The following is a 26,430-nucleotide window of genomic DNA, read 5'->3' as shown; positions in this document are numbered from 1 at the left end:
GGAGAGAGAGAGAGAGAGAGAGAGAGAGAGAGAGAGAGAGAGAGAGAGAGAGCGCGAGCAGAAAGAGAAAGGGGGAAAAGCTCATTTTATGTTTCTATCAAAACAAGGAATATGATTCTACTGTTAATGAATAATGTTGTCAGTGAAAACTAAAGATCAATTTTAAATAAATCTGTTGCTTTATTAAGAACAAGTAAGTGTTCATTCGTAAAATTGAAGAAGTCCCTGGGATAAATTTTTCTGGGGGTGAGCTATCTAAATGAATGAGATCACAATACAAACTTGCTGAACAAATAAAATGAAGTGACATTCAAAATATTGCTCTATGCAAAAAGTTTAAAAAGTACAGGCAGCAGGTAAAATCTCCATAGTTCTAACAGTACTTAACTGTCAACACAATTTGTTTAGCAAAGCAAAAACATGGTAAAATACTCAGTGTCAACTATGTAAAATTAAGCTAAATGACAGGAGAAAAAAATCACTATCAAAGTTTTAACACAGTATCATAACATATACATTTGGTCTAAACAGAGTCAAGATAGCAAATGCCAGAGCCAGCAGGACACATCCTCACAGCAATAAAAGATAAGTAAACACAACTATCTTTTCATCTCCCTTTCCCAACTGTCACTTCCACAAAGAGTTCAACTACAGAGAAATATGAGGAGCAAAAAAACCCAAAAAGATGTTCTATATCATCTGCTAAGGGAAGTAGAAAGTCTCTTAACCTAATTATTATAGCTACCTAAATGTAATTTACTAAAAAAAAAAAGATCAAGATGTTTTCTAACAAAGAGGAAAACGCACTAGTCTAAAATAATTACAAGAATGTAAAGGCTTGCTCTTCTCTTCCCCCCTCTTCTCTGCTCTTCTACTCTCTTCACCGCCCCCTCCCCATCCCCGCTTAATAAACCTCTCTCACTTGGAGAAAAAAAAAAGAATGTAAAGGCTTTAGGGTATCTTCACCTCACCTCTTCTGGGGTGATTACACCCGTCTCCTTAAATTTTGATTCCTAAGAGGGCAGAAAGAATAAAAGTATTAGACCATGTTCACATTATACTATGAAATTAACAAAACACTAAAACTTAAATATACTGTGTATAATAGCACTGGTTCTTGCTAACAGACAAAGAGTTATAATGTAGATGAATTACAAGAAATCACTTACAATACAATTTAATCAGTACAGTTTTTAAAAACCATGCTAATATTTAGATCACAGTGGCCCTGGTTGGGGAACAAGTTATTTTGCAGCACTCTATCACAGATAATGATTAAATAAACCGATATATTAGAAGCCAGCAGAAGAAATCATTTATTACTTCACATTACCCATTATTCTCATTTCCACCCTCACCAACTTTTTTCTTTTGTTTTGATTTATTTTCTTCTGGATTGGGTTTTGTTACTCAGGACAAGCTGGTGTGTAACTCAAAAGCTTCCTGTCTCAGGCTCCAGAACACCAGAATTCTAGGCCCTGTGTCACTACCACCAGCATCATTAAACTTTGAACAGTATTTTCTCCTCCAAAGCAACAATGCTATTAATTTTTGTTCCACAATTTTACTTAGACAAGATTTTTGTGGTATGTCTACAACATAAAAAAATCCATTTGTGAATATTATTTATTCAACAAATATTTACCATTATATGACAGTACAATTTGAGACAATGTGCTACATGCCTGAAAAATAAGTCAAACTGATCTTTATAGCATGAAGAAGAAAAAAAAACTAGGTAGGGGAGAGGTGGTATTAAAATAACTCCTCGGCTAAGGGTTCAACCTAGCACCTCCGAACCCAATGGAATTTTGATTGGCCTGATCTTGTACAGGTAATGACTGGCACTCCGAGTTTGAGTGTGTCAGTCTCCTAACTCCAAGTCGCTTTGAAAGCAGTCCTCCCAGCCTCTGGCAGTTGATGGCGGCTAGGAGAAGGTAAGTCTCTTTTCTTCAAGTTGTGGTCTTTGGTAGGTTGTCCGTTCTCCAATGGGTGACCCTATACCCACACACACCTAGGCAGCAGTGACTGTGCTCAGAGAGTTAAAAAGAAAACATTAAGTTGGCAGAGGTATATGCTGGGGGTGATATGGAAGAAACTGGAGGTGGGGAGGGAGAGATGGACATAACCAAAATACAATGTACACATGTATGAAATTCTCAAGAAATAAGAACAAAATATATTATAAATAAATAAAGGATAGAAAAATGACTAAACCATAAGGCTGTCTGGAGTAAAAGCATTGCTGGCCAAGGAAGGAAAAAAAATTCTAGAAGCAAAAGTGCTTGACTGTGTACTGAGAGGCTATGCCACAGTACTCACAAGTTAGAGGAGACTGGGACTTCTAGTAACCAGAGACCCTTCAAGATCACTCTAAGGATTTTGGCTTTACTACACAGCTGTTATCTAAACAAAGCCATCTCTAAACCTCTACTTCCTAATAAAATATCATTTCTTTCTGGATTATCTCTCTTTTTCTCTTTGCCTTCCCTCATCTAGAAAGATTCTCTTCACAGGAGTGACAAGGAGGGGCCATTAATTCTCTTTTATACGAAAAACATATGCCACACATTGCCTCCAGGCAGGTCGGCAAAACACTTTAATCTCAGAATTTGGGAGGCAGAGGAAGGTGGATCTCTTAAGAATTCAAGGTTAGCCTGAGCTACACAGTGCGGTCCAAACCAACTAAGTCTACACAGTATATATATATTTGATTCCTCAAGAACTGTTCTACAAGTTCAACAAAATGCAAGTGCTATACAAGATAGTCATTTTATATTTAATTGAAAAGTGTTTTGCTCATCTCTCCCTCAGACTAAAAGTTAAATTGATGGTACATTATTAAAACGCTGTGAATCTACACAGATACAATATTCTGGAAGTATAACATACAAAAGAAACATTTAATGTCAAGGTAGGAATTATTTTCTAATTCTTAAGTAAAAAAGTAAATCTTAACTAAAATGACTGTCATGGTAAACATATAAACAAAACAAGATTCTTTTTGCAATTGTTCCAGATTCTTCAAACTTGATCCAAAAATGTATTATTTTCAAAAGTATTTTATTTTATTTTATTTTTTGGTATTTTTCGAGACAGGGTTTCTCTGTAGACCAGGCTGGCCTCGAACTCAGAAATCTGCCTGCCTCTGCCTCCCAAGTGCTAGGATTAAGGGCGTGCACCACCACCGCCTGGCCCAAAAGTATTTTAGAAATAATTACTGAAAAGCATTCCCCCCTGCCAAGGAAAAACCGAACAGTCTACTCTGCCCATCAGCAGATTTCACTCCTGCACTAAAATTGGCAAAATTTTAACTGAAAGCTAAAATACAGAACAAAAATTACGCAAAATTATCTGTTTCTCATTTACTGCTTGCTTTTTACAAAGCAAAATCAAGTTACCATATGTAGCCTAGAAGGTGTAAGTAAGCTCTGAATGAAGCCCTGGCAATTTACTTTTGAAAGCAAGTAATCCAGTCAATAGCGTTTCCAATCTATACAATATAGATTGTAGGATCACTCAAGTCCAAGATTATTAATAATCAGTTACGGCTACTGTAAAGGCTTGGGAAACTTCAAGTTTCGCTCTAGTTCGGCTCAGAGTTACTAACAAGTTTCAATTTACTGTGTTCCTCTGAAACCTAAGGAAGTTGGGAATTAGATCACCTGAAAAGCAAAACTTCCTATGAAACTTGGAAGGAAAAGTGGCATGCTGTTTAGCCACCAAGCTGTCATTTTTTCAAAGGTTGACCCAGTCTACCTGTTTAAAAGACTATGGATGTCAGAACGTTCGTACCTCTGCTCCGCACCACCTGGCCGTGCACTCCAAGGCGGCACTGATCGGTGGGGACAGCAGACACCCAGCTTCACTCTAGTGGAAGCGGGGAAGCCAGCAAGCCTTGGGACTGGCCCAGGAGCCCAAGGCAAGAGACAGCACGGGGCCTCGCGACTCGCCCCTCCACCGTCTACACCCTGTCCACGCTGGGGACCGGGACTTGGGCGACCAAGGCCGAGCAAGCCAAACCCTCCCCGCTTACCTTGAGGACCGGGGTCAGGTACTCGGCCACTTCCAGAGCCTTTCCCTTCACCGTGTTGATCACATTCTGCATCCTGGGGCTGGAGCAGCGATGGGGCACGGAGGGACTGTCGCAATTCGGGCCACAGGGGAGTCAAAAACTGCCCCGGACGTGTCCGACTGGCATCGAACCCCGCAGCGGCACCGGCCCGGCCCGGCCGGGGGAGGGGAGGGGCGGCGGCACGCGGAGGCCCGGCCCAGCTGTCACCTGGCCGCCACCGCAGAGAGCCCAAGCCGGCTGAGCGAGGGGCCGGCGGGTGCGCGCGCAGCCCCCGGCCGGCCTTTTCCCCGATGCTGTCTCTGGTCCCCGGAGCTCCACTTAACACCCCTTCCGGCTTCCCCTTCCTCTTCTCACACTCTCCCAACAGCCCCGCCGCCACCTAAGGTCTCACGTGACTCGACTCTCCCCGGACACGTGACAAAAGGAGGCCCCGCGGGGGGCGGGACCAGGCCGGCCTCTCCTCGCTCCGGCCCGCCCCCCGGAAGCGCTGGAAGGAGCGCGCCTGCGCAATGGCCGCGCAGGCCGCTCTTAGTGGGCGGTGCTCACTCGGCCTTGTGTTCCAGCTCTGGAAGGCCGCGGGAGAAGGGTTGGATTTTTTTTGTTTGTTTTGTTTTGTTTTGTTTTGTTTGTCGCCTTTGTTCCCCGGCTCATAGTTTCCCCACCAATGGGCCTTCAAAACCTACTGCTGCTGCTACGGAGCTAGGCAGTCACTATCTCGGCTCTATGATGTCCGTTCTTGCACTAGAACCTTCCCTGAGCGACTGAGGTAACCGCGCCCTCGCGGGCTGAGTGGTGTGGCTCGCGCGTGTTCAGGGTCTTGGGAGCCGCCCGCGATTCCTATTGCGCATGTGTGCGAGGGTTTCCCTGCCAACGAGGGAGACCTGGCGGAGGTGGAGGAGTGCTGATCCATTGGCCTTCTGGCCACTGCCTTGCGCCCCCCCCACCCCCCCCCGCTCTCCGGTTTGGGTCCGTGTCTGCGGCCCTTGACGGCGCTATGTTCCCCTCCTACCTGTGCACTTTGGGCAAGTATTTACCCTGCCTGGAGTTTCGTGGCCATCTGTCATGAAAGCCCGACCAGTTAGGCTCACTGACCCAAGACGAGCCTTCTGGTCCCATCCTGGTTCACTTAAGAGTCATTAGCTGTGATTCAACCATTTGCACTGTGCTCGTTTCTGTAAAAGAATCGTTCCCAGTGAGCTCTTTTTTTTTTCTGCTCTGAAAGGAAAGGCCATTCCAAAATTCATTCCTTATGGACCAAAGTTAATACGAATAAACTGCTTTTCTGGAGTCCCAAACTGTCAGTTACACAATTCCTAACTTATTTCCAATCTGGCCATCCTCCTGTCTTGAGAGTTGCCACTCCTATCAGTATGGTTCGTTTCCTTTAAGTTCTATCTGTTCTCCTAGCTGTCTTTGGTCTGATGTAGTTGTGGCCAGATGTCTACAGGTTTCCTTTTCTGTTATGCACAGTCTTCAGTATTTGCATTGTGCTTAATCCTTAGGTCTGCCGACCGGGCTGCTCATGAAAGTGATCTTCTTAAGGCAATTAAAAACCCGTGGAATGGAAAGAAAATGCTCCAGGCGCCCTGGGTTAGGCCCACCAACGCTGTACACATGCCTGCTAGGCATTATATTCATTACTCTAAGTTCAAGTCGAATCTTACTGGTAAAATATTCTGCCAATGAAGGTGAGTTAAAATGGAAATGTGTATGGGGTACTTTTAACCATTTGCCTGGTGTTCTTATGAATAAATTATACATGATACCTTTTAAAGTGCTATGCTTTGTGTCAATGATAAAGTGTATTTAAATTTTAATCTTTAACCTTGTGTGTTCCTTGGCAACATTTTTTAACCCTGGATGAAATTTAGATCATTTAAACACAATGTATCATAACATCTGATTATACTTCACCCAACAAGTGTTTCTGGATTTCTAGTAAAGCATACAATTGTAGCTTATTTGGAAATACAATATATTTGTTTAGTTTCTTGGCATTTGTGTGAGTCAGTATAAGTATTTTCTCAATGGGACAATAAAAATGAAAAGTTTGGTATGTATATACTCAAGAAACCTTTTTTTTTTTAATTTAAGGGTTTATACAATTTTTTAATTCCACAAAACTGCATTGGTTACTTCTTAACTATTGACAACTATATAATCATGACATCATGACTTTTAGGGACCTACTTGTGAATGTAAGTCTTGACTTCAGTTAATATTTATCTTTCATGCCCTAGGCTCTGTTTTAATAGTATATTAGTTTCTTTCCTCATTGCTTTGACGAAATACTTGCCCAAAGCAGATTAAGGAAAGGTTGTCTTCCTGCTCACGGTCTGAGTGTACGGTTCACCAAGGAAAGAGACCATGGCAGCAGAAGCTCGTAGCAGTTATTCACATGGCACCCACAGGCATTAAGCAAGAAGAGAGAGAGAGAGAGAGTATGCTTGGGGCGGAAGAGATAGCCCAGAAGCAAAGAACACAGACAAAAAAACAAAGACTGTAGGTTCAGTTCCCAGCATCTACATGGCAACTCAAAACCGACTATAGCTGTAATCCCAGAAAGTTGAAATGTACTCCTCAGATCTCCTAAATACACTTCATCCACTGTCACCTTCTGCCACCTAGCTAGAATTCTTCCATCCATTGACATATTACAGGAAAAATATTTTTAATTTTTTTTTTAAAAAGTCACACCCAGCTCATTTTCACTTTCTTATTTAGTCTAAGATACTAGCCCAGGAAATGCTGTTGCCCAAAGGTAAGGTGGGTCTTCCCACCTCAAGCTAATTCACATAGTCCCTTACAGGCATGCTCAGAGGCTAATCTGAGATAATTCCTCACAGGTATGAGCAGAGGCCTTGTCCTTGGTAATAGTAACCATCATAGTCATAGAGTTCAAAGTGCATACAAGAACTTGGATAATTAGAAGAGATAAACATGTAAATATGTTATAGAAGTCTATTATAAGAAATGCAATAAAAAGACTATGTCCAAGATGCAGAGATAGTCTATGAAAAAGTACTGCATGCATCTGGGAAAGGATTGTGGGCAGTACATGGGAAGCAGGGCCACTTCTGACTAGATGCCAGTTGATTTCCCAGAAGAACAGGGATGTCGGGCATTGGAATCAAAGACAGCAAGTTATAAAAAGGAACAGAGGGAAAAGAAGAAACAGTTGGGGGGAAACACGTAGTTAAGATTTATTAGGTGATAGTGGCCCATACCTTTAATCCCAGCAGTTGGGAGGCAGAGGCAGGCAGATCTCTGTGAATTCAAGGCCACCCTGGCCTACACCCTGTGGACAGCCAAGGCTACACACAGAGAAACCCTATCTTGAAAAAAATTAGAGAGGGGGAGAAAGGAATATTATTGAGCAAAACACTTAAAAATGTTGGGTTACAAAGGGGGTTTGGCTAGAGAGAAAAGTAACACATTGCCAAGGGCTTCATATGCCCATCTATGGTGTTCTGCCTAGGGTCTGGGCAAATAACCATTTGAAGGATTATAGCTGCCTGCCAGTAGAGTAGACTGGAAGAAGGCTACTTAGGAGATTATTGAAAGTCAAGCCACAGGTGATGAAGACCAACCAACCCTGCTATCAGAATATAGACGATAGAGACAAGAAATACTCAAAACACAAAAATATGCAATTGGTTGAAATACTGGATATTTCAAATCTTTTTGGTTCAAGTTGCAAGTACTTTGATAGTGTTTTTAGTAGGGACTGTTAGTGGGAAAAGTAAGTTGGGTCAAGCTTGAAAAAAATTACAGTCATAGGGTATTTACCTTCCATGAGGCCAGGAGGTATGCCCTATTTACTGCAATAAATTACAGTGACTGGCACAAATGCACATAAGGATAACACCTAGTAAAGGAGTAAAAGGAGGTAGTTACTCCTAGATGCATTTGGTGAGCTTTAAACTAAATGTTGTAAGATTTAGATCTCAGTTATTCTTGAACTGGTATTTAGACTCTAGGAGCAACAGCTTGTGCAGATGAGAAGACAGAGCAATGAGAGTTACATTAAGTGCAAGGCCAACGTGCTGAACATTAAGAATCCATTAGAGCTGGGAGCCAGGGTTGAATGCATTTGAAAGGCTTTTAATCCCAGCCTTTGGGAGGTGAAGGCAGGAGGATCACAGAGGCAGAAGTTCAAGTGCTACACACAGAACTGGCAAGTGCCCTGGAAGAGAAAGGGTTGGAAAAGGGAAGAGAGGTGGCCCCCCCCCCAAAAAAAAAAAATCACATGTTTTAGTTACTTCTATGCTTGGAATGTCAAAGAGCTAGAAAACTTCAGTTAAGGAAGGGAGGGTTTGTTTTGGCTCCCAGTGTGAGAGTTCAAAGTGCATTGTTGGCAGGGAAAGCAGGAAGGCAGGAGTGTGAGGCAGTGGCCTGTCATAGCATCCACAGGAATCAGAGGTAAGTCCTACCAGAGAGCTCACACTTGCCCTCTCCCCTCTGATTCATCCGGGACCCAAGGACTTAGGGGAGTTTGCCTCACTACCTTCAGGAAGTGTTTTCCCTTATGTAAAGCTCTCTGGAAACATCCCCACAAATGCACTAGAGGCATGTCACCGGGGACTCCACATCCAGTAAAGATGACAGTGAAGATTAACCAGTTAACCAAAAGAGATAAGACAAAAGTGCCACATGATGAAAAGATACTGATTAGAACAAGCCCAATGGCATTTGTAGCTGGAAGATATTTATCAGAAAATGAGAAATTTGAGCCAGATGGTGGCACACACCTTTGATCCCAGCATTTGGGAGGCAAAGTAGAAGGATCTCTGAGTTTGAGGCCAGCCTAGCCTACAGAGCTAGTTCTGGGACAGCCAAGTTACACAAAGAAACAGTGTCTTGAAAAAGAAAATGAATATTTTGAGTACAACAGTAAAGTAAGAAACCAAATGGATGTTGACTAATAGACTGTTAAGGCCTGGTGTCTTACATTTCATTTATCAAATTTTAAGAATTGATGCTAAAAGTCAGATGAATAGAGGAATAAAGGAGCTGTTCTGGAGTCAAAGTAGGTAGGTATTGACACTAATCCTGAGAAGGACAGATTCTGACAGGAGAATGGGCAGATAGTAAGGCCATGGTTCCTTTCTCTGGAACTAGAGAAAAGGCACTTCTAAGTATGTATAAGAGATTCGTGTACTAAGGCATACACACCAGTCACACAGTTTGGGATTATCTGTAAGAGTTATACCAGAAAGAACTAGTAGAAAGCAGAAAGCAAAAATGACTTAACATTGACACAGTGTTCACTATTGTAACCTGAGCCTCCTCGTGTCTCATTTTAGTTCATGTGTTTGTATCTCATGATAAAGATTATGAAAAATGTTTCAAGGGTAACAGTGTGATTGAAGTCTGTCTTTAAAATGAGTAAAGGGAGTAGGTATTTGAATAGTCTGGATGATACATACAGTTGAACAAGCAAATACTTAAATTCAGCTGGATATTTATTAAATGCCAGTTATAGGAGCATGTCCAAGCCTGGTCTATTTGTCATAGGATGTTTACTTTCTAAGAGTTTCATAACACAATAAATAGTTATAATACAGTTTGTCAAATGCTGTTGTAGAGGTTGATAGATTGTACCTAGAAACAGACAGTCAATTTGGCATATGTTGAATGTTCAAGGGATTCTGCAGCAAAGAGGGAAAAAATTAGAGAAGATTGGAGAACCATCTGCCATTTTGCCAAGTTTTACTATAAGAGAAGCAACCAAATGTTTGCAAAGAAGGAGAAATGCATTTCTAAAAATAGTACTTAATGAAGATTCTACTTGTTCTTGTCACTATTATAAAGCAAGTTGTTGTGAAGTATTTAGAAAAAAAAAAGCAGGTTATGACTAAACCTGCTAACCAAACCTCATGCTTAATTCAGTTGTCCTTTTATCTAGAATATCCTTTATAATTCATCAATGGGTGTAGTGACTTAGAGTTACTGCCTCTAGGCCTTAAAAATAGCAAAGTTCTTTGCCACATAGGTGTTTTTTTTCTACCCCAGTTTACCATTTATGGCAGGGGCTGGGGAGCCAAGCATTGTTCTTGTATGTACTGTGATATGAACCAGGTTGGAGAATTCTGAGTTAATGACATGCCATTGGCAAAGTATACCTTGATTTTTTTTTTTTTAAGGCAAATAAGTCAGGCTAAATACTAATTCAGCTGGTAAATTCATAAGTGTTGATGGGCTGGCGAGATGGCTCAGCAGGTAAGAGCACTGACTGCTCTTCTGAAGGTCCTGAATTCAAATTCCAGCAACCACATGGTGGCTCAAAACCACCCGTAATGAGATCCGATGCCCTCTTCTGGTGTGTCTGAAGTCAGCTACAGTGTACTTATGTATAATTAATGAATCTTTGAAAAAAATAAAAAACTGTTGATGAGTCAGGTACTGAATGTTTAGAAGTCAGTCTCTGCCTCCTTCCCATGGAACTTTCTTTGTTCTTCTCTTGATTCTAACGTCCCAACATATTTATCATGTTCAGAAAATCTGTGCCAGCTAAAAGACATCTAATGTAACAAGTGTTAAGTTTGATTTTTAAATTTAAAATATATTAATTACATGTAAAAACATTCAAAATAATTGATGGTTTTAAATTGTCCTGTTACATTTCAGAGAACAAGTATGACTATCTCCCTACCACTGTGAACGTGTGCTCAGAGCTGATGAAGCTGATTCTATGTATACTTGTATCACTCTGTGTTATAAAGAAAGGTAATTCCTAATATTGTCTATTTCCTAAGTCATGCTATCAAGAAACAGTAGAATGGTGCAGCGTTTATAGCATTTAGTCTAGTCCAAACATGAGTATATCTTATAGGTAGGGAAACAGGATCAAAGAAAATGATAGGAGACTTGTATTGAAAGGAAGGGAGCTAGGAGTTTTTCCATTGTATTTCCCAGTGTCCTGCTCCTCATCGCTTGTTCCTAGGTTGGATTTCCTCAGTGGGTTTTTCTTAATTTTCCATCTCAGTTCCTATTACTCTTCCATCTCGTGTGAACTAAACAGAGCTTTTGGACCACTTAACTGCTTGCACATTCACACCACAGAGTTTTGGTCTGTGATGAGTTTCTAGTCAGTTGAGTGCATTTCATAATTTCATGAAGTGTGTGCATTGCTTGAAGGGTTTAATTTACCTTTTTTTTTTTTCTTTCTTTCCATTTTATTTCTTTCACAGCATGTCTCCAGAAGTCTCTGGAAGTCTGGAGCAGGAATAAGAGCTAAAACCAGGATTAGTAAAGTTAACCATCGCATAGTGCATGCATAGAAAATTTCACTTACTAGCTGTCTTCTTTGATCACCCCTTGAGGGGAGAGTGAAAGCATAAAGGCTTCATTGTTCTCGTCTACTTACTCTGTTGAGCTCTTGGTTGTGCTTTCAGAGAAATAAAACGCACAAGTCTATCTGGAGTCACTTTGAGTTACTAAGATTATGGTTCTGTTTCTGCTAGGGGTCTGGCCGATTGTTTATGACACACGGTGGGGAAAAAGAGATACTAATAAATGCCATGTTATCTTTTACTTCTGTAAACCTGAAGTCACTTACAGAGGCAATTTAATAAAGCCCAGTTTATAGAATTATATTAGTAATCAAGCTTGGTGTACTTTCACTGGGAACATAAGCATTCTCATTGGAGATTGTTTGCTCGTTGTATGATTGCTTTGTATGATGCATATATTTCTTTCTTCAGAAGATCATCAAAGTAGACATTTGAGATGTACTTCCTGGAAGGAATTCTCAAGTTTCATGAAGTGGTCCATTCCTGCCTTTCTGTACTTCCTGGACAACTTGATTGTCTTCTATATCCTGTCCTATCTTCAACCTGTAAGTAACAGTGTAACAGAGGAAATGCCTGGGAAGACAGAAAAAAGTGAATCCCCAAAGTGATCTGCTTTTTCTCATTTCCACTGTCCTTCCTGACACTTGTCTAGAGCCACATGAATACTGACTTGCCTGTCTGTGCCAGATCTCACGGTATTAATGATTTCTGTGCTGGCTTTTGGTGGGGTGGGGAATTGCTCTCAGGCAAGAGGACTCAGAAGCCATCCTGATTTGTGTAAACCATCAGTCTCCCTTTACTTTGAGCTCTCTTATGACAACTCAAGACCGCCACTCAGACTTTCAGTATGAATTCAGAAAATAATACGGCTAATGGACCTCTCCATACCTGTTATACTGTAGTTTATCCAGTTACTATTTAAGTATTTATATCCATAGTTTCTACATGGCTTTTCCTGTTCCTTTTTGTTACATTTATGTGTATGTTTGTGTATGTACATGTGTACACATGTGCCATGGCAGGAATGTGGAGGCCAGAGAAGAGCTTGTGGGTGTCTGTTCTCTCCTTCCACTGTATGGGTCCCAAGATCAATCAAACTCGGGTCATCGGCTGGTTCTAAGCACCTTTTCCCATCTTGCTGGCCCCTTTATATTAATCTTATCTACAGATTCCTTAAGAGTGTGGAACTATATCAATTCAGCTGAGAATACTAGGAATACTCAATTCTGATACATCTTTTGTATTAATTTGGAAAGGCATTGGTAATCACAACTAAAAGTCTTCTGCTAATCGCTTTAATTATAAGTAGTAGTCCTTTATGTGAAGCCCTGATCTGCTTTAGAAACAAGTTAAAAGGAGGGAGCACTAGAACATAGAAGGAATAGAGCACTTAGTGCTTTTTCACACGAGGAAATCTGTGTGACTGGGAGTGTCCTGCCTGCCCTCTGTTTCAATTCTTCAATTCTTCTGCAGAATAGAAGAAAACATGCTAAACCATCTCAAAGGCAGGTGCTTAGGCCAACTGAACACCCGTGCTCCTGTCTGCGCTGTGATATAGGGATGCTCTATGATAGGGGATAGTCTTTTGTCTGTTGCTTTGTTTTCCATTAATGTATTTACTTTACATCCCAATCAGAGCTTCCCCTCCCTCCTCTGCTGCCAGTTCCTCCCTCTCCTCTCCCTTCTCCCTTAGGCCCTCCTCTCAGAGATGGGGAGACCTCCCATGGATACCACCTTGGCATATCAAGTTGCAGTAAGACTAAGTAAGTGCATCTTCTGCTATTGAAGCTAGATAAGGCCATCTAGTTAGGGGAAAGGGACTCAGCCCCTCCTCTTGCTACTAGGGGTGAGGACCAAGCTGTATATCTGTTGCATATGTGTAGGACTAAGTCCATCCTGTGCTCTCTATTTGGCGTCTCAGTCTTTGTGAGCCCCTATGGGCCCAGGTTAGTTGTTTCTGTAGGTTTTCTTGTGGTGGTCTCTCTAGCTCTTTCTGTCCTTCCTCCTGTCTTTCACAAGATTCCCTGTGTTCCGCCTAGTATTTGCCTTTGAGTCTCTGCATCTGTTTTCATCAGCTGCTGGGTAAAGCCACTTAGATGACTGTTATGCTAGCCTCCTGTCTACAAGTATAGCAGAATATTATTAATAGTGTCAGGATGGGCTCTCTCTCATGGCATGGGACTCAAGTTGGGCCAGTCATTGCTTGGCCATTCCCTCACTCTCCCTCTTTATTCCCCACACCTCTTATAGGCAGAAAAAATTGTGGTTCGAAGGTTTTGTGTTTGGGTTGGTATCCCCATCTCTCCATTGGAAGTCTTGCCTGGTTATAGGAGGTGACCATTTCATGTTCCATATCCCCTATTGCTAGGAGTCTTAGCTAGTGTCACCCTCATAGATTCCTGTGAGTTTCCATTGTCCTAGATTTCTAGCTTGTCCCAGAGATACCTCCACCCTGCACTGATTCCAGTTCTCTCTCTCAGCATCCTTCCTACACTTGATCCCTCCTGTTCCTCTCCCTACCCTCTCTCCTACATAGTTCCCTCTCTCCATCTACCGGAGATGTCTATTTTATTTTCTCTTTTCAGTGTGATTTGTAATGATAGTAACAGTTCAGCTCATGTAACATACCTACTTCTAAATTCTTTATACTTTTTCAGATTTGATAATTCCTATCACAGCAATATTCATTAGTTATATTATTCATTATTTTATATTAATTATTCATTATTATTCATTAGTTTATATTAGTCATATTTTATTGGAAACCAACAGATTAGCTGAACATTTATACCTGTTCCTATAAGCCCAGTATTAAGCAAAATTGCAGCTTCCTTATTCTTCTTCCGTATTTATTGCTTGGCTCTTCCCGAACAGCTGTAAGCACAAATATTATGAAACAGATGACATGATTTATTGTATGTATTTTTTGTCTAATTCTACTTAAGGAATTAAATGAAGGTGCATAGAAGTTTGAGGACAGGATGATAATTAGATGCATTCTCTGGTGTTAACACAGGAAGCAGCCAGACTGACTAGTTGTGTGTATTTTCACCACTCCTGTGTGATCGCTCAGCGTCACTACTTCCCTACTCTTACCAACTAGCCTCTTTCCTCATCATCTCTTCCTCTTCTCTCCACCTGAAACTCACAGACACTTGTATTATAGTGTGCTGCACTGAGAAAATCCACTCACAGTTTCCCACATGGACAAATACTAAATGATTGGGAAGCCAGAAACGTTGATTGATTACCCTGATTCAGTAGTACACTATGTATATATAGTAAACTACTACTTTTTATGATGAGTAAATACATATGATTGACTAATTCTTACTACAAAATTCAATAGAAAAACATTAGATTCTTAGAATTACAATTAGTTTTATTCAATTTCACTTTTCTTGTTTTTAACTTTGTAGTGTTTGCTTTTATTAGTGGTTATATAAGACTTGGTAGTTCCTGTTGTTTGTTCTTGGTGCAGAGTTTTAGTATGTCTCAGACTACAGAGGAGCTAAAGATCCTCTTGCGTTAGCCTTCTGGGTGCTGAAACTACAGATAGGTAACAGCATACCTGGCTTCTCTGTATATTCTCCCTAAAGAATTAAGGAAAAGTGAAACAGCTTTTGAATAGTGTTAAAAAATATTAGTATTGCCAGATCCAGTTACAATTCACAATGGTAGAATTTCATATCTTTTGAGCAATACAAATATATGTATGTGTGTTGTGTTCACTTTAAACAGAAATATAACTATTCACAAAAACAAACTACTATAAAATCTAGGTAATACAGTTCTAAATGTTTAGAGTAATTCAGATCAACCCAAAAGACTATCTAATATGAATTATGTTTTAAGCCGTGTCATTTCAACTGGAAAACTGATTCAGTTTCTAAAATAACAAAAATGCTTAAAGATATACCTGCATTTTCTTATGTTCAAACAGGCCTAGCACGTTCCCTTCTCTTTGCCCATCAAGTCAATACTAAACAGCTCTAAGGGGAGTATGGCTAGAGCTCAGTGGTAAGGTGTGAATCGCTCTTACTTGATTCCCAGGACTACACACAAAAATAATAATTTTTAAGAAGTCTATAAAGCACTTTGACAGCCGTTAAAATAAAAATAAAGAAGTATGCTTCCCCTTTAGATTGTGTATTTTGATCTATATACGTTCAGGTCATCTATACACACGCCTTCGCCAAACTTAAACACGTATTGTCAAATCCTGACAATAGCTTGATCATATCTGTGTAAATTTAACAAGAAAAAAAAAATGGAATTTAATCCCCCAGTGAAACAGCTGCCCTAATAACCCTTCTGCTTTGCGACTCAAAAGCTTTTGTGTCAGGTGAGCAGCAAGGCGGGAGGTCCTGAGGTCAGTGCTTCGCTTGGATTGTAATTCTATCTTCTCTCTCTTTCTAGGCCATGGCTGTTATCTTCTCGAATTTTAGCATTATAACAACAGCTCTTCTATTCAGGATAGTGCTGAAGTAAGTAATTCAGAATGGAAGCACATGGCATCCTTTAAAGTGGGCCAGTCTGGCTCGAGAGAATTAGGCAGAATGCTGAACCTTCAGAATCCATAAGCCATGGTTTTATATCTAACTAACCTTTTATGTTAGATACCTTGTTTATCCAGTGAGGAAAGCAATTCTAGTGCTGTTTAAATCCTGTGCCATCGGGTATATGAAATATCTTGAACTTTTCAAAAGTAAGATATTTGATTACTACTTGCTAGTAATTTAATTTTTAGTGTTTTTTTAAAAGATGTTTTAAGGTCTTGTGACAGATCTTACTTTGTAACTCAGAATAGCCTGGAACTCATAGTTCACCTGCTTCAACCTCCCAAGTGCTAGGATTACTAGCCACATCCAGTCTACCAGGGGCTGCACCCTTGACAAACACTAACTCTCCCTGTTCTAGCTGCTGTCAATTCCTTATGGAAGGATAGGACTGTGTGCCCACATGCTTGCTCCATGCTGGACCTTCCTCTCTCCCTTGAACTTGCATAGGTCTTGTATATGTTATCACAGTTGCCATGAGTCATACACACATCTGCCCAGCTGTGTCCACATTATTCACCACCACTGGCTCTCACACTCTTTTTGCCACCTTTTCCTCAGTTAGCCCTAAGCCTTGGGAGGACAGAGTCACAGACTATCTCTTATTCTCTGAACCTTGACCACTTATGGGTCTTTATGTTAATTACCATCTAATACAAAACAACACTTCTGTGATAAGGGTTAAGAGATACATTAATCTACAAGTGTAATGATTAAGTCATTAGGAGTTAGTTTAGTAGTATGTCCATTTAACAGAATAATGGTAACAGTACTCCTCTAGGGCCGATGACTGTCTAGCCACAGGTTCCTATGCCTGATAACAGCTCCAGGTATAGGTTTCAACTTGTAGAGTGGGCCTTAAATTTATTCAGAAGAGGTTGGCTACTTCTGTGACATTTTTGCTACTATTGTATCGGCATGGATATATTGCTAAACTGATAGTTACTGTATTTCTCAGGGGTCCCAGCTAGGTAAGGTAGATGATTACCTTTCTCCTCTGATAGCATGTGTAGCACCTTCCAGCACTATGAGCTAGCCTATATAAAGCTTGCATAGAAAGCAGCAAATAGTATGGAGCCATTTCAAGGGGATGAAAGAGGCATCCCAACTTCTTCATGAACAGATTTTTTTTTCCCTCAGCAGACCTTAACAACCTTAACATATTTTTTCCTTTCCATGTTAAGTTGAAATTTTTCAGCTTTCACTTAAAGGAAACACTTTCCAGCATCTCTGGAAGGTTAAACTGTCGGTACCAAACTTCCTTTGCACTTTGGGACTACTAAGTAAAATAAGAGTAGCTTCACTGCAAACATTGTGATACGTCAGTAGTCTACCAGAGAGCAGGCGGATGCTGAGTAACTGGCAGGGAAGGTACATGCAGAGAAACGGGGCAAAGGGGTGGTTCACATGGAAGGGAGGGCAAAAGGAGCAGGAGGTTCTGTCATGCTCCCTACAGAGTGATCAGTTAAAATCTTAGTGTTGGCAAGATGGCTCCGCGGATTAAAGTGATCCCCGTGAAGACTGATGAACTGAGTTCAGTCCTTAGGACACATATGGGGAAAGGAGAACCATTTCTGCAAGTTGTCCTCTGCCCTTCACATGTACCTGTGTGCATGCACATACCTGCATATGCACACATACAAAATATAGTAAAAGAAAAAATTCAAACAAAATAATTTGTCTTTTCATAATTTATCATCTATGTGGTAAACTGTAAGAGACTGCGAGATCATTTTGTAAAAACACATCTAAAACATAATATTTATGAGAGCAGAAGCCCTCAGCCATCCAGCTACACTCTGAACATCAGCTGCTGTCCTATAGGGCAGCGGAGGGCTCTGCTCAGTGAGCTCTGCTGTTCCACTGAATGAACAGTGAACTCGGCCATGTGGGCTCAAGTCATCGCCTAGGCACAGATCCTCAGCTGAGTAGTTTATGAAACGCCATATTCCTTTTCTGAAAATACCCCATGTTTGTTCAAATTCTTAGTAATTTTTATCTTCCCTACAGCATTAGCTTGAATCAATAGTTATTTGCAGTGGCTACTTTTGACTTTATTTCAGGGTTTTTCCTTTAGATTCTTTTCTTCACAATATTAGCAGAAAATCTATAGCTGCCAGTATGAAAAACTTCTGAAAGCTATAAAGTTCCTCATCTGCCATGTACAGTAATTGATTATAATTATTTCCATAAATTAGATATCCATTCTCTCTCTACATTTTTTCTTCCCAGTCATTACTTTCTACAGCTTTACTGTGTGCTACCTGCACCTTCAACAATGTTGTGGCTCTCCATGGTTTTAACCCCGTGTCATAGGGCTATGACTAACCCCGTCACTGGGATCTAAATCTAGTTATATGAAAATCATACATAAGAAGGCATGATACATAGAGATCATGTGCATTTAGCAGTTTTAGAGAATGAAGCTACCATGTGCATTTAGCAGTTTCAGAGAATAAGGTTGTAGAATTGAAGTCAGACTCATTTTTCTGCATATGTCCTGGGAGTTTAGAATGAGTCTTTAAAGCTATAGCTCTCTAGGAGGAAGAAGATACACAAAGCCATGGCAAATCTTTCTTATTCTTTCATAAACACATGAACAAGGAAAGCATTTACCTCTCACTTAGCTTTTTCCCTAAGAGCAAGAATTGCCTATAGTGTCCTAGGCACTTAGTAAATCCTCTAGTGATAACAGTTTTGTCACTTCCAGTTCTCACTTTGACACTTCTGCTTTTGCTTGGCTTTCCCCATCTTCTCAGGGGCCTTACAGACTGTCCCCAACTGAGAGATAGTTGCAGCGCACCCTCTTTGTGGCCTTTGCATAGTTGGTTTTCTGTCTTACCTCTACAAGTAACCGTCCTCAGTATAGACCCCTGGCTTGTACGCCTCAAGTCTGCCATCACTTAGCTCATGGCTTTCTTATAATTATAATGTAAGCTCCCTCAGGAGGGAGGGCAAACCTTTATTTGCCTGTTGAGTGCATGCCTTTGAGCTGAGTAAATGATCAATTAGAATGACAACACAAATCCTCTACAATTCACAACTTTATTGTCAGGTAAAGCCAATAAGGAAAGCCTTGTTAGGTTTTTTAAGAAATGCTACCCAAGTGTAATTTTTTTTTTTCCTTATCCTCCAGTATTTTGTTTTATGGTGGCTTATTATTAGACCCTTGACCCAGGAGTGTGTGTGTCGTGAGTCTAGTCTTCTTTGAGAATATTTATCTATATTGATTACTAAAGCTTATCCATATTGCTTTTTTGATTCTTGCAAACTGAGCTAAGGTCCTCTGTTAGAATTTACAGTTTATCACAATAAAAATCACTGTATTAGAGGTCCAAGATAACTGTCAAAGACAGGATGCTGTGTTACACCTGCACATTCAAGGTAATTTGTAGGAAGCAATTAAAAATGTCCCTAAAGCATTCTGAAAGTGAATAGAAGGGTTGGGTTTGAGACACAGTCCCATCAAGTTATGGTGCAGTTGGATTGTAGGGAATACTAGCTACTGGGTATAGTTTATTCAACCAAGTATTCAAGTTCCCAAATTTTCAGTAGGACATTTAACAGGGGAAAGAGGAGTGAAAGCAGATGTGGTAAAATCTTGTTTTCTCTCTTTTGCATAGGCGGCATCTGAACTGGATCCAGTGGGCATCCCTCCTGATTCTGTTCTTGTCTATCGTGGCCCTAACAGCCAGTACCAAAACGTCCCAGCATGAATTGGCAGGACATGGATTTCATCACGATGCCTTCTTCACCCCATCTAATTCCTGCCTTAATTTTAGGAGAGACTGTTACCTAAGAGACAATTGCACATCGAAGGAGTGGACTTTCAGCGAAGTCCAGTGGAACACCACAGCCAGAGTTTTTAGTCACATCCGTTTGGGCTTGGGCCACGTTCTGATTATAGTTCAATGTTTTATTTCTTCAATGGCCAATATCTATAATGAGAAGATCCTGAAGGAGGGGACACAGCCCACTGAGAGCATCTTCATACAGAATAGCAAGCTTTATTTCTTTGGCATTGTTTTTAATGGGCTGACCCTGGTCCTTCAGAGCAGTAACCGTGATCAGATTCAGAACTGTGGGTTTTTTTATGGCCACAATGCATTTTCAGTAGTCCTTATTTTCGTGACTGCCTTCCAGGGCCTTTCAGTGGCTTTTATCTTGAAATTCTTAGATAACATGTTTCATGTCTTGATGGCCCAGGTGACAACTGTCATCATCACTACAGTGTCCGTCCTGGTCTTTGACTTCAGGCCCTCCCTGGATTTTTTCCTGGAAGCCCCATCAGTCCTCCTCTCCATATTTATTTATAATGCTAGCAAGCCTCAAAATCTAGAGTGTGCACCTAAGCAAGAAAGGATCCGCCATCTAAGTGGCAGTCTTTGGGAGCGTTCCAGTGGGGTAAGTCGGTGCAGATGCACTTTGTGCTAATTCTTAAAGTCAAAGCACATGTATTCAAAAAAGAGAATAGCATCAGTGTGTCAGAAAGTGTCTTAGATCTCTGTGACTTACAGAAGCCATGACCTGGACTTCCAATGCTGGAAAGGACTATGTAAGTCATAGTGCCCCAAGGATTTTATGTGTTAACTATATAGTTGTATCACATAGAACTGCAGACCCCAAAGGTACTCAATTCCTTGTCTCATCTTGTCTCTCCTAGATTTATGGTTAGAGACAGTAAGTAAAAGAACTGATAATGGAGCCGTGTGCTCTGACTTCCAGTTCCTTGGTTTTCCACTACATAGTGGTTGGAAAAAAGAAGCTAGTCTCTTACATTGACAGAAAACTTGTTACCTTAATCTTCTCCATAGTTATCTGTTTATTTCACATAAGAAAATGGTTTTTAACAAGAGCTCTCTTAGATAAGAATATATTCTAAAAAATGTAGTTATTCTGAATTTACAATTTTTGTCAACACACAAAGATTAACTATTTCACATCAGGAGCCCATTTTACTCTGTAGGAAAGTTTGTCATTTACTGGTCTCATGGCAAAAGTCCACATGTTGTATCTCTGAGGTTTTGATAACAGATTTTAAGATTTAAAAAAAAACCTTACATCATGTGTCCCAAACCTGAGTGAGCAAGAGTGTGTACATTCAGGGTTCCTCTGTTCTTTCCAGTGAATTGATAATAACTGCTTGCCTTGCTCGTTAAGGAATTAAAATCATGTTAGTACCAAGAGTTCTTCAAATCATTTACCATCCTTTAATCACTTCCCTGAAAGACCTGCAGGTGGTGGTCTTGGTCTGAGTTGAATACACTTCACTTTTTTCATAATAAAGCAAAAAAGATTTTGTTTAGGTTTATTTTAGTGTGTGTGTGTGTGTGTCTGTGTGTTTTACTTCCATGTGTGTATACAATTTGTATTCCTTGTGCCCTCAGACATAAGAAGAGAACATCAGATCCCTCAGGGATGGGAATTACAGGTGATTGTTAGCCACAGATAGTTGTAAAGTACCATGTGGGTGCTGGGAACCAAACCTGGGTCCTCTGCAAGAGCAATAAGTGCTCTTCACCACTGAGCTGTCTCTCCTGGCCCATCTTTACTTTGTATCGTCTCTGTGCTTCTAACTCTAGCAGTTCAACTCTTCAGTTTGACCAGATTATATACACAGTTAAACTGAAACTCATAATTCAGTGAATAAGCCTTTGATTCATGTATCCAATAAGATATTGAAACATCTCAAACTCTAACTAGTTACTCATTTCATGTTTCCTTTTAGGATGGAGAAGAGCTGGAAAGACTTACCAAACTCAAGAGTGATGACTCAGATGATGACACTTTATAATGGTACCTGGTTGGTGGACAACTCACACAAACTGTGTTTGCACATTTTCAGCATTTGTGGCAATTGTCTTTTCTGATAAAGTGATGATGTGTGAAAGCATAGTATTCTTTACATGTATCTAACCACTGAATAAACAACTCCATCAAAGATCTATAGCAGCCACAGGGTGGCAGAGTTCTGAGAACTAAACATAGAACTCTGCATAGCTGACTACCTGATGAGTCAACAGGACACTACGCAGATTATCTCCTCAGCCTCCAGGGTCCAGAAATCATGTTAATTTGACCCTACAGTTACACAAATGGAGACAGCGTGCCAGATACTAATCGTGTCATATCATTTGCCTGCCAAGGTCATCTCTCTCTCTGTGTCATTGTTACATTGTCCTGCTTGTCCCTCAGATTTCGAGGCCTTAGCAGTAGTCATTTTGCTTTTATTAAAGCAATAACACTCTAAAAGTTTTGGCTGAAAGACCTAAGTATCTGGCTGTGCCATACATTTTAAATAACATTCTTTGTGATAAATATTTTTAAGCTATTCAGAAACAAAATTTCAAGTTTTTGTTTTTTTAATCATCTTCTTTTTAAAGCTTTATTTACATGAAAATTGGTTGCCATGTTATCATAGTTAGCACTTGTATTTTAAGTCACCTAAGCCATTATAGAATTGTTTGCGCCATACTTGGTTTGTACATTTACAAAATCTTGACATCGTTACCTTTTGATGTTGAGTTACTGTGCTGAGAATTCAGTTTTATTTTTGAGTTATTAATTGAACTGTAGAATTGTTACCTATCTTTGTGTAAAATCCTATTCTAAAAGTCAAGTCTCTGGTTTTAGGATGCCTTTATAAGAATCTTTTTGTAAAAAAATAATGACGTTTAATGAAATAGAGTAGTGTTATGTTACTCCAAGAGGGCCAGTAACCAGAAAGGCACCTCTCAGCAACACTTCCTACTTCTAAGTGCATGGTATTTCTCAAGACAAGTTTGCATGCAGCCAGTTGACTCTTCATTGGTAGAGCAGTCATGTGACAGATAATTAAAATGTAAGAAAATAGAGTGATTTGTTCCGGGTCTTATAGCTGAAGGGTAATAGAAACAAGCTTCAAGCCTGTGTGTTTACAAATTCCTACACTGTAAATGTGAATTATAAGCTACCATGAAGTTTGCACATTCCTTCTTCAAGTTTCCATGTATTTATATATAAAATATTACTATTATTATAATCTACCTGTCTACCCAGAATAATACAAATGGCAATCATTGCTAAAACTTTTTAATTAAAATAATTACTAAACTCTTATCTTGTACCTGTACTCTGTCATAAGATATGCGGTGTGGAATGCTTTTAAAATTTAAAACAATGGAATAAGGTAAATATTCAAACAACTTAAAACTTGGTCTTTGACTCAATCTTGGTGGCTAAGGAATGGTTAAATTCTCTACCTTATTGTAGGCATTCTCAACAGAGTCACATGAAATGGGACTAACCAATGTGATTCAGTTTAAAGATAAGGAAAATAAGATAAAGAACACTCACTTTTAGAACTGAGAGCATGAAAATTATCTTACTGAGCTTCAGAAGAAATTGCAAGTGTCACCTACAGGATACTTAGTATAGCAGTATAGCAACCATTTGTATTAATGATGTGTGGTAGTTTGATTTTCCTTGTTTATAGTTATTTTTTGCATTCTTACTTTTTTGGAAAATATTCATTGTTCACCATCGAGTTAACTTGCCACTCCCTGAAAGGGCTGAGCTGAAAATAAAATGTCAGATAGATGCACTCGGGTATTTTAGAAGCATTACTATTTTAAGAAGGACAATGTGAAGGTAAGAGGTTCAGAACCACTTCCCAGGTACTAATGGAGTGGGCATTGTATGACCTAAAAAGTTGTCCCACAGAAAAGGAAATAGACACAATAGACGTTATGTGCTTCCTACTCCAGGAACTAAATGGCAGTGAGGTAGCAGGGCAACTCTTATTCATACACATAGGCTGGAGATCCCAACAGGTCGTATTGCTCAGCATTGGGTGAGGAAACAAGAATGTGGATACTGGTTGTGACCCGGAAAGTGGCTTAGGCTGAGATCCCAAGCCCTTCCCCAGCTGCTGCTTGCCCTGTAGGTTTTCAAGACCTGTGTACCAAATAGCCCTGTCAGAGCATATTCGCTCGGCTTACAGCTAAGATTATTTTCTTGTTTCATCTCTGAATTCCCATGTGGAAGCCCTGTTGCTTGGGGGTAGATATTGTGGCTTTGTAACTGCTGATGTTGCTGTAATCCGTTCTCTCTGCATAAGCCAACTGGCTGGAAGTGCCCAGATCCTCCTTGTTACCGTTTCCCTTTTCCTACAATGATTTTATCTATGAGCTCTTAACATTCCAAGCAGAGAAGGCTGAGCATAGTGGTAAGAGGGTGATTTTCTCTAAAGCCTGGATCAGAGTTCTTGAAATTGAGTGATATATTTCCACTTTTAATGAAGAAAACATTTGATAAAAGTTTCAACATATGTTTTACTCTTATTAAAGTACATCCAAACAATGTGATATGTGAATTTAGTTTTTCAATACAGATTTTCATTATGTTCTATAGATTAGCCTTGAATCCACTTTGTAGACTATACTGACCTTAGAGTAATCTACCTGCTTCAGTCTCCCAAGCTGATATTTCAGCTATGAGCCACCATACCAAGCCTCACGTACATGTTTTATATGAAAGCCAAAACACATTTACAGAATAAAACATCGAACTATAAAGATCAAAAAATTTTAAGTTAAAATATAAACTTTGCTGGCTAGCTTTATGTCAACTTGACACAAGCTATAGTCATCTTAAGAGGAGGGACCCTCAATTAGTTAAATGCCTCCATCAGATTGCACTGTAAGCAAACCTGTAGACCATTTTCTAAATTATGATTGGTGGGGAGGGACTAGCCCATGTGCATGGTGCTATCCCTGGGCTAGTGGTCTTTGGTTCTATAAGAAAGCAGACTGAGCATGCCATGCAGACCCAGAAGACACACACACACACACACACACACACACACACACACACACACACACTATGGCCTCTGCATTAGCTCATGGCTCTAAGTTCTTGTCTTGCTTGAGTTCCTGTCCTGACTTCCTTCAATGATAAACAGTGATATGGAAGTTTAACCCAAATAAATATTTTCCTCCCCAAATTGCTTTTGGTCAAGGTGTTTGGTTACAGCAATAAAAACCTTAACAAAGACAGAAATTGGTACCAGGATTGTGGAGTATTGCTGTGACAGACCTGACCATATTATATTAGGAAGGATTGTGGGAAGGCTGAAACTTAGGCCTAGAAAAGTCATCTCGTGTTGAGAGCTCAGTGGACTGTTCTTTAGGAGCTTGGAAGATAAGTGTTGTGAGCAATGTAGAGAGGGAAACCTGGCTTGTGAAATTTCAGGGGGAAACAAAGACTTTTAACCGGCCATTTGGAGAATCTGTGACATCTGGTCAGCTGGAGCTGAAGAATTAGCTGTAACAAGAGACCAGAACCACTGAAGTGAAACCTTCATTTTACTGGGACAATTGATGCTGGTCATCTGGGGCTAAAGAATTATCTGTGATTAATAAGAAACTGGAGTCGTTGAGGTGCATCTTCTGGAATGTGTTTTCTAAGACTCAGCACACAGAAGCTGTGTTCCAGAGGTAGCCAAAGTTGTTACTCATGCTGGCATTCCTATCTCATTTTATATTTGGAACACCCAATCTCTTTTGGTTATCCTTTTAACAAATAATGGATTGTTATGAACTATAGTTACTCCACTGTAGTACAGAATACTGATGCCAGTTTTTTCTATGTCACTGTGTTTGGGTTTCCAGTTTCTAACAACCCTCTAACACCCTTGCTACTACACAATTCTATTAGAAACTGTTCCAGTCAGATCAACTTTTAAGGTTCTGTATGTGGAAGAACATGTAATGTTTTTCTGTCTGACTTGTTTTGCTCGCCACATTTTCTTCCAGATCCATTGATCTTACTGCAAAGGATAGGATTTTTTTTCTATGTCTAGATTATATCCATCATGTGTATATACCAGAGTCCTTCAAATATCCCTCTGCTGATAGGCAGCCATGTTGGTCTCATATTTCAGCTATTATTATGGGTACTTGAGCACAGTGCCTGATTTCTGTGTATATATATCCCAAAGTAGGATAGCTGGTCTATTTTTAGTTTTCCTAAGAACTTGCTCACTGTTCTTCTCCATAATAACTGTGCAAACCTTTGCCTCTCCTTCACGTTTTCACCAGCACATTTTGTGTTTTCTTTTGATAATGGCCATTCTGCTTTTCATCTTTTCATGACATGGTGAATCACCATTATCTGACCGTTTTTTCTCTCACAGCAGACAGAGGGAACAGCAAGAAGGATGAAGACTGTATAATGACAATGTCCATGCCCAGTGATTCATCCTCCAGCAAGGCTACACTACCAAAACCTTCCCAAATGGTGCCACCAACTGGGCACTGTGTTCATACACCCAAGCCTATGGGTGGGGCTGGGAGTGGGGAGGTTATTTAAACCATCACTATAGGGAAGAGGAGGTAGGTCTCGGGGTCCTACTCTGCTTCTTTCTTCAGTTTTTTAAAGTTTTCATTATACAAGTTTTTCATTCCCTTTGTTAGAGTTTATTCCGTGATGTTTAATTGGGGGTGGGAGGTACTGTGGATGG

The 26,430-nt window shown here is 40.1% G+C and overlaps 2 protein-coding genes across 3 annotated transcripts in view; one reads left to right on the top strand and one right to left on the bottom strand.

The window, feature by feature from the left end:
- The window catches only part of Atg3 (autophagy related 3), a 27,379-nt gene extending 22,921 nt beyond the window's left edge, over positions 1-4,458 (bottom strand). The window contains exons 1-2 of the mRNA XM_021209203.2: positions 4,037-4,458; positions 972-1,013 (exon numbers count right to left, since the gene is read on the bottom strand). Coding sequence (XP_021064862.1) covers positions 972-1,013; positions 4,037-4,108 — 114 coding nt within the window. The 5' untranslated portion in view covers positions 4,109-4,458. The remainder of the gene's footprint in view (positions 1-971; positions 1,014-4,036) is intronic.
- A 107-nt stretch (positions 4,459-4,565) lies between these two features.
- Slc35a5 (solute carrier family 35 member A5) lies at positions 4,566-23,068 on the top strand. Of its 2 annotated transcripts, none has more exons than XM_021209303.2 (7): positions 4,566-4,841; positions 5,578-5,763; positions 10,706-10,804; positions 11,782-11,915; positions 15,790-15,857; positions 19,553-20,333; positions 21,658-23,068. In XM_021209303.2, the coding sequence occupies exons 2-7, from the start codon at positions 5,598-5,600 to the stop codon at positions 21,721-21,723; spliced, it is 1,314 nt and encodes a 437-aa protein (XP_021064962.1). In that variant the 5' UTR covers positions 4,566-4,841; positions 5,578-5,597; the 3' UTR covers positions 21,724-23,068. The 2 variants fall into 2 exon arrangements, with proteins under 2 accessions (XP_021064962.1, XP_029400698.1); XM_029544838.1 differs by having other exon boundaries at positions 4,572-4,841; positions 11,785-11,915; positions 21,658-23,067.
- The last annotated feature ends 3,362 nt before the right edge of the window (positions 23,069-26,430 follow it).

The sequence above is a fragment of the Mus pahari genome, chromosome 12 (assembly GCF_900095145.1).
Source record: "Mus pahari chromosome 12, PAHARI_EIJ_v1.1, whole genome shotgun sequence".
NCBI lineage: Eukaryota > Metazoa > Chordata > Mammalia > Rodentia > Muridae > Mus > Mus pahari.
This window is presented reverse-complemented; position numbering and strand designations above follow the sequence as displayed.

What these genes read in the sequence shown, in the direction of transcription:
- Slc35a5 (XM_021209303.2), top strand. Translation starts at nt 5,598, where the DNA reads ATGAAAGTGATCTTCTTAAGGCAATTAAAAACCCGTGGAATGGAAAGA. An exon ending in AAAATATTCTGCCAATGAAG is followed by an intron (nt 5,764 to 10,705) that starts GTGAGTTAAAAT and finishes GTTACATTTCAG; the next exon opens with AGAACAAGTATGACTATCTC. An exon ending in ACTCTGTGTTATAAAGAAAG is followed by an intron (nt 10,805 to 11,781) that starts GTAATTCCTAAT and finishes TTCTTTCTTCAG; the next exon opens with AAGATCATCAAAGTAGACAT.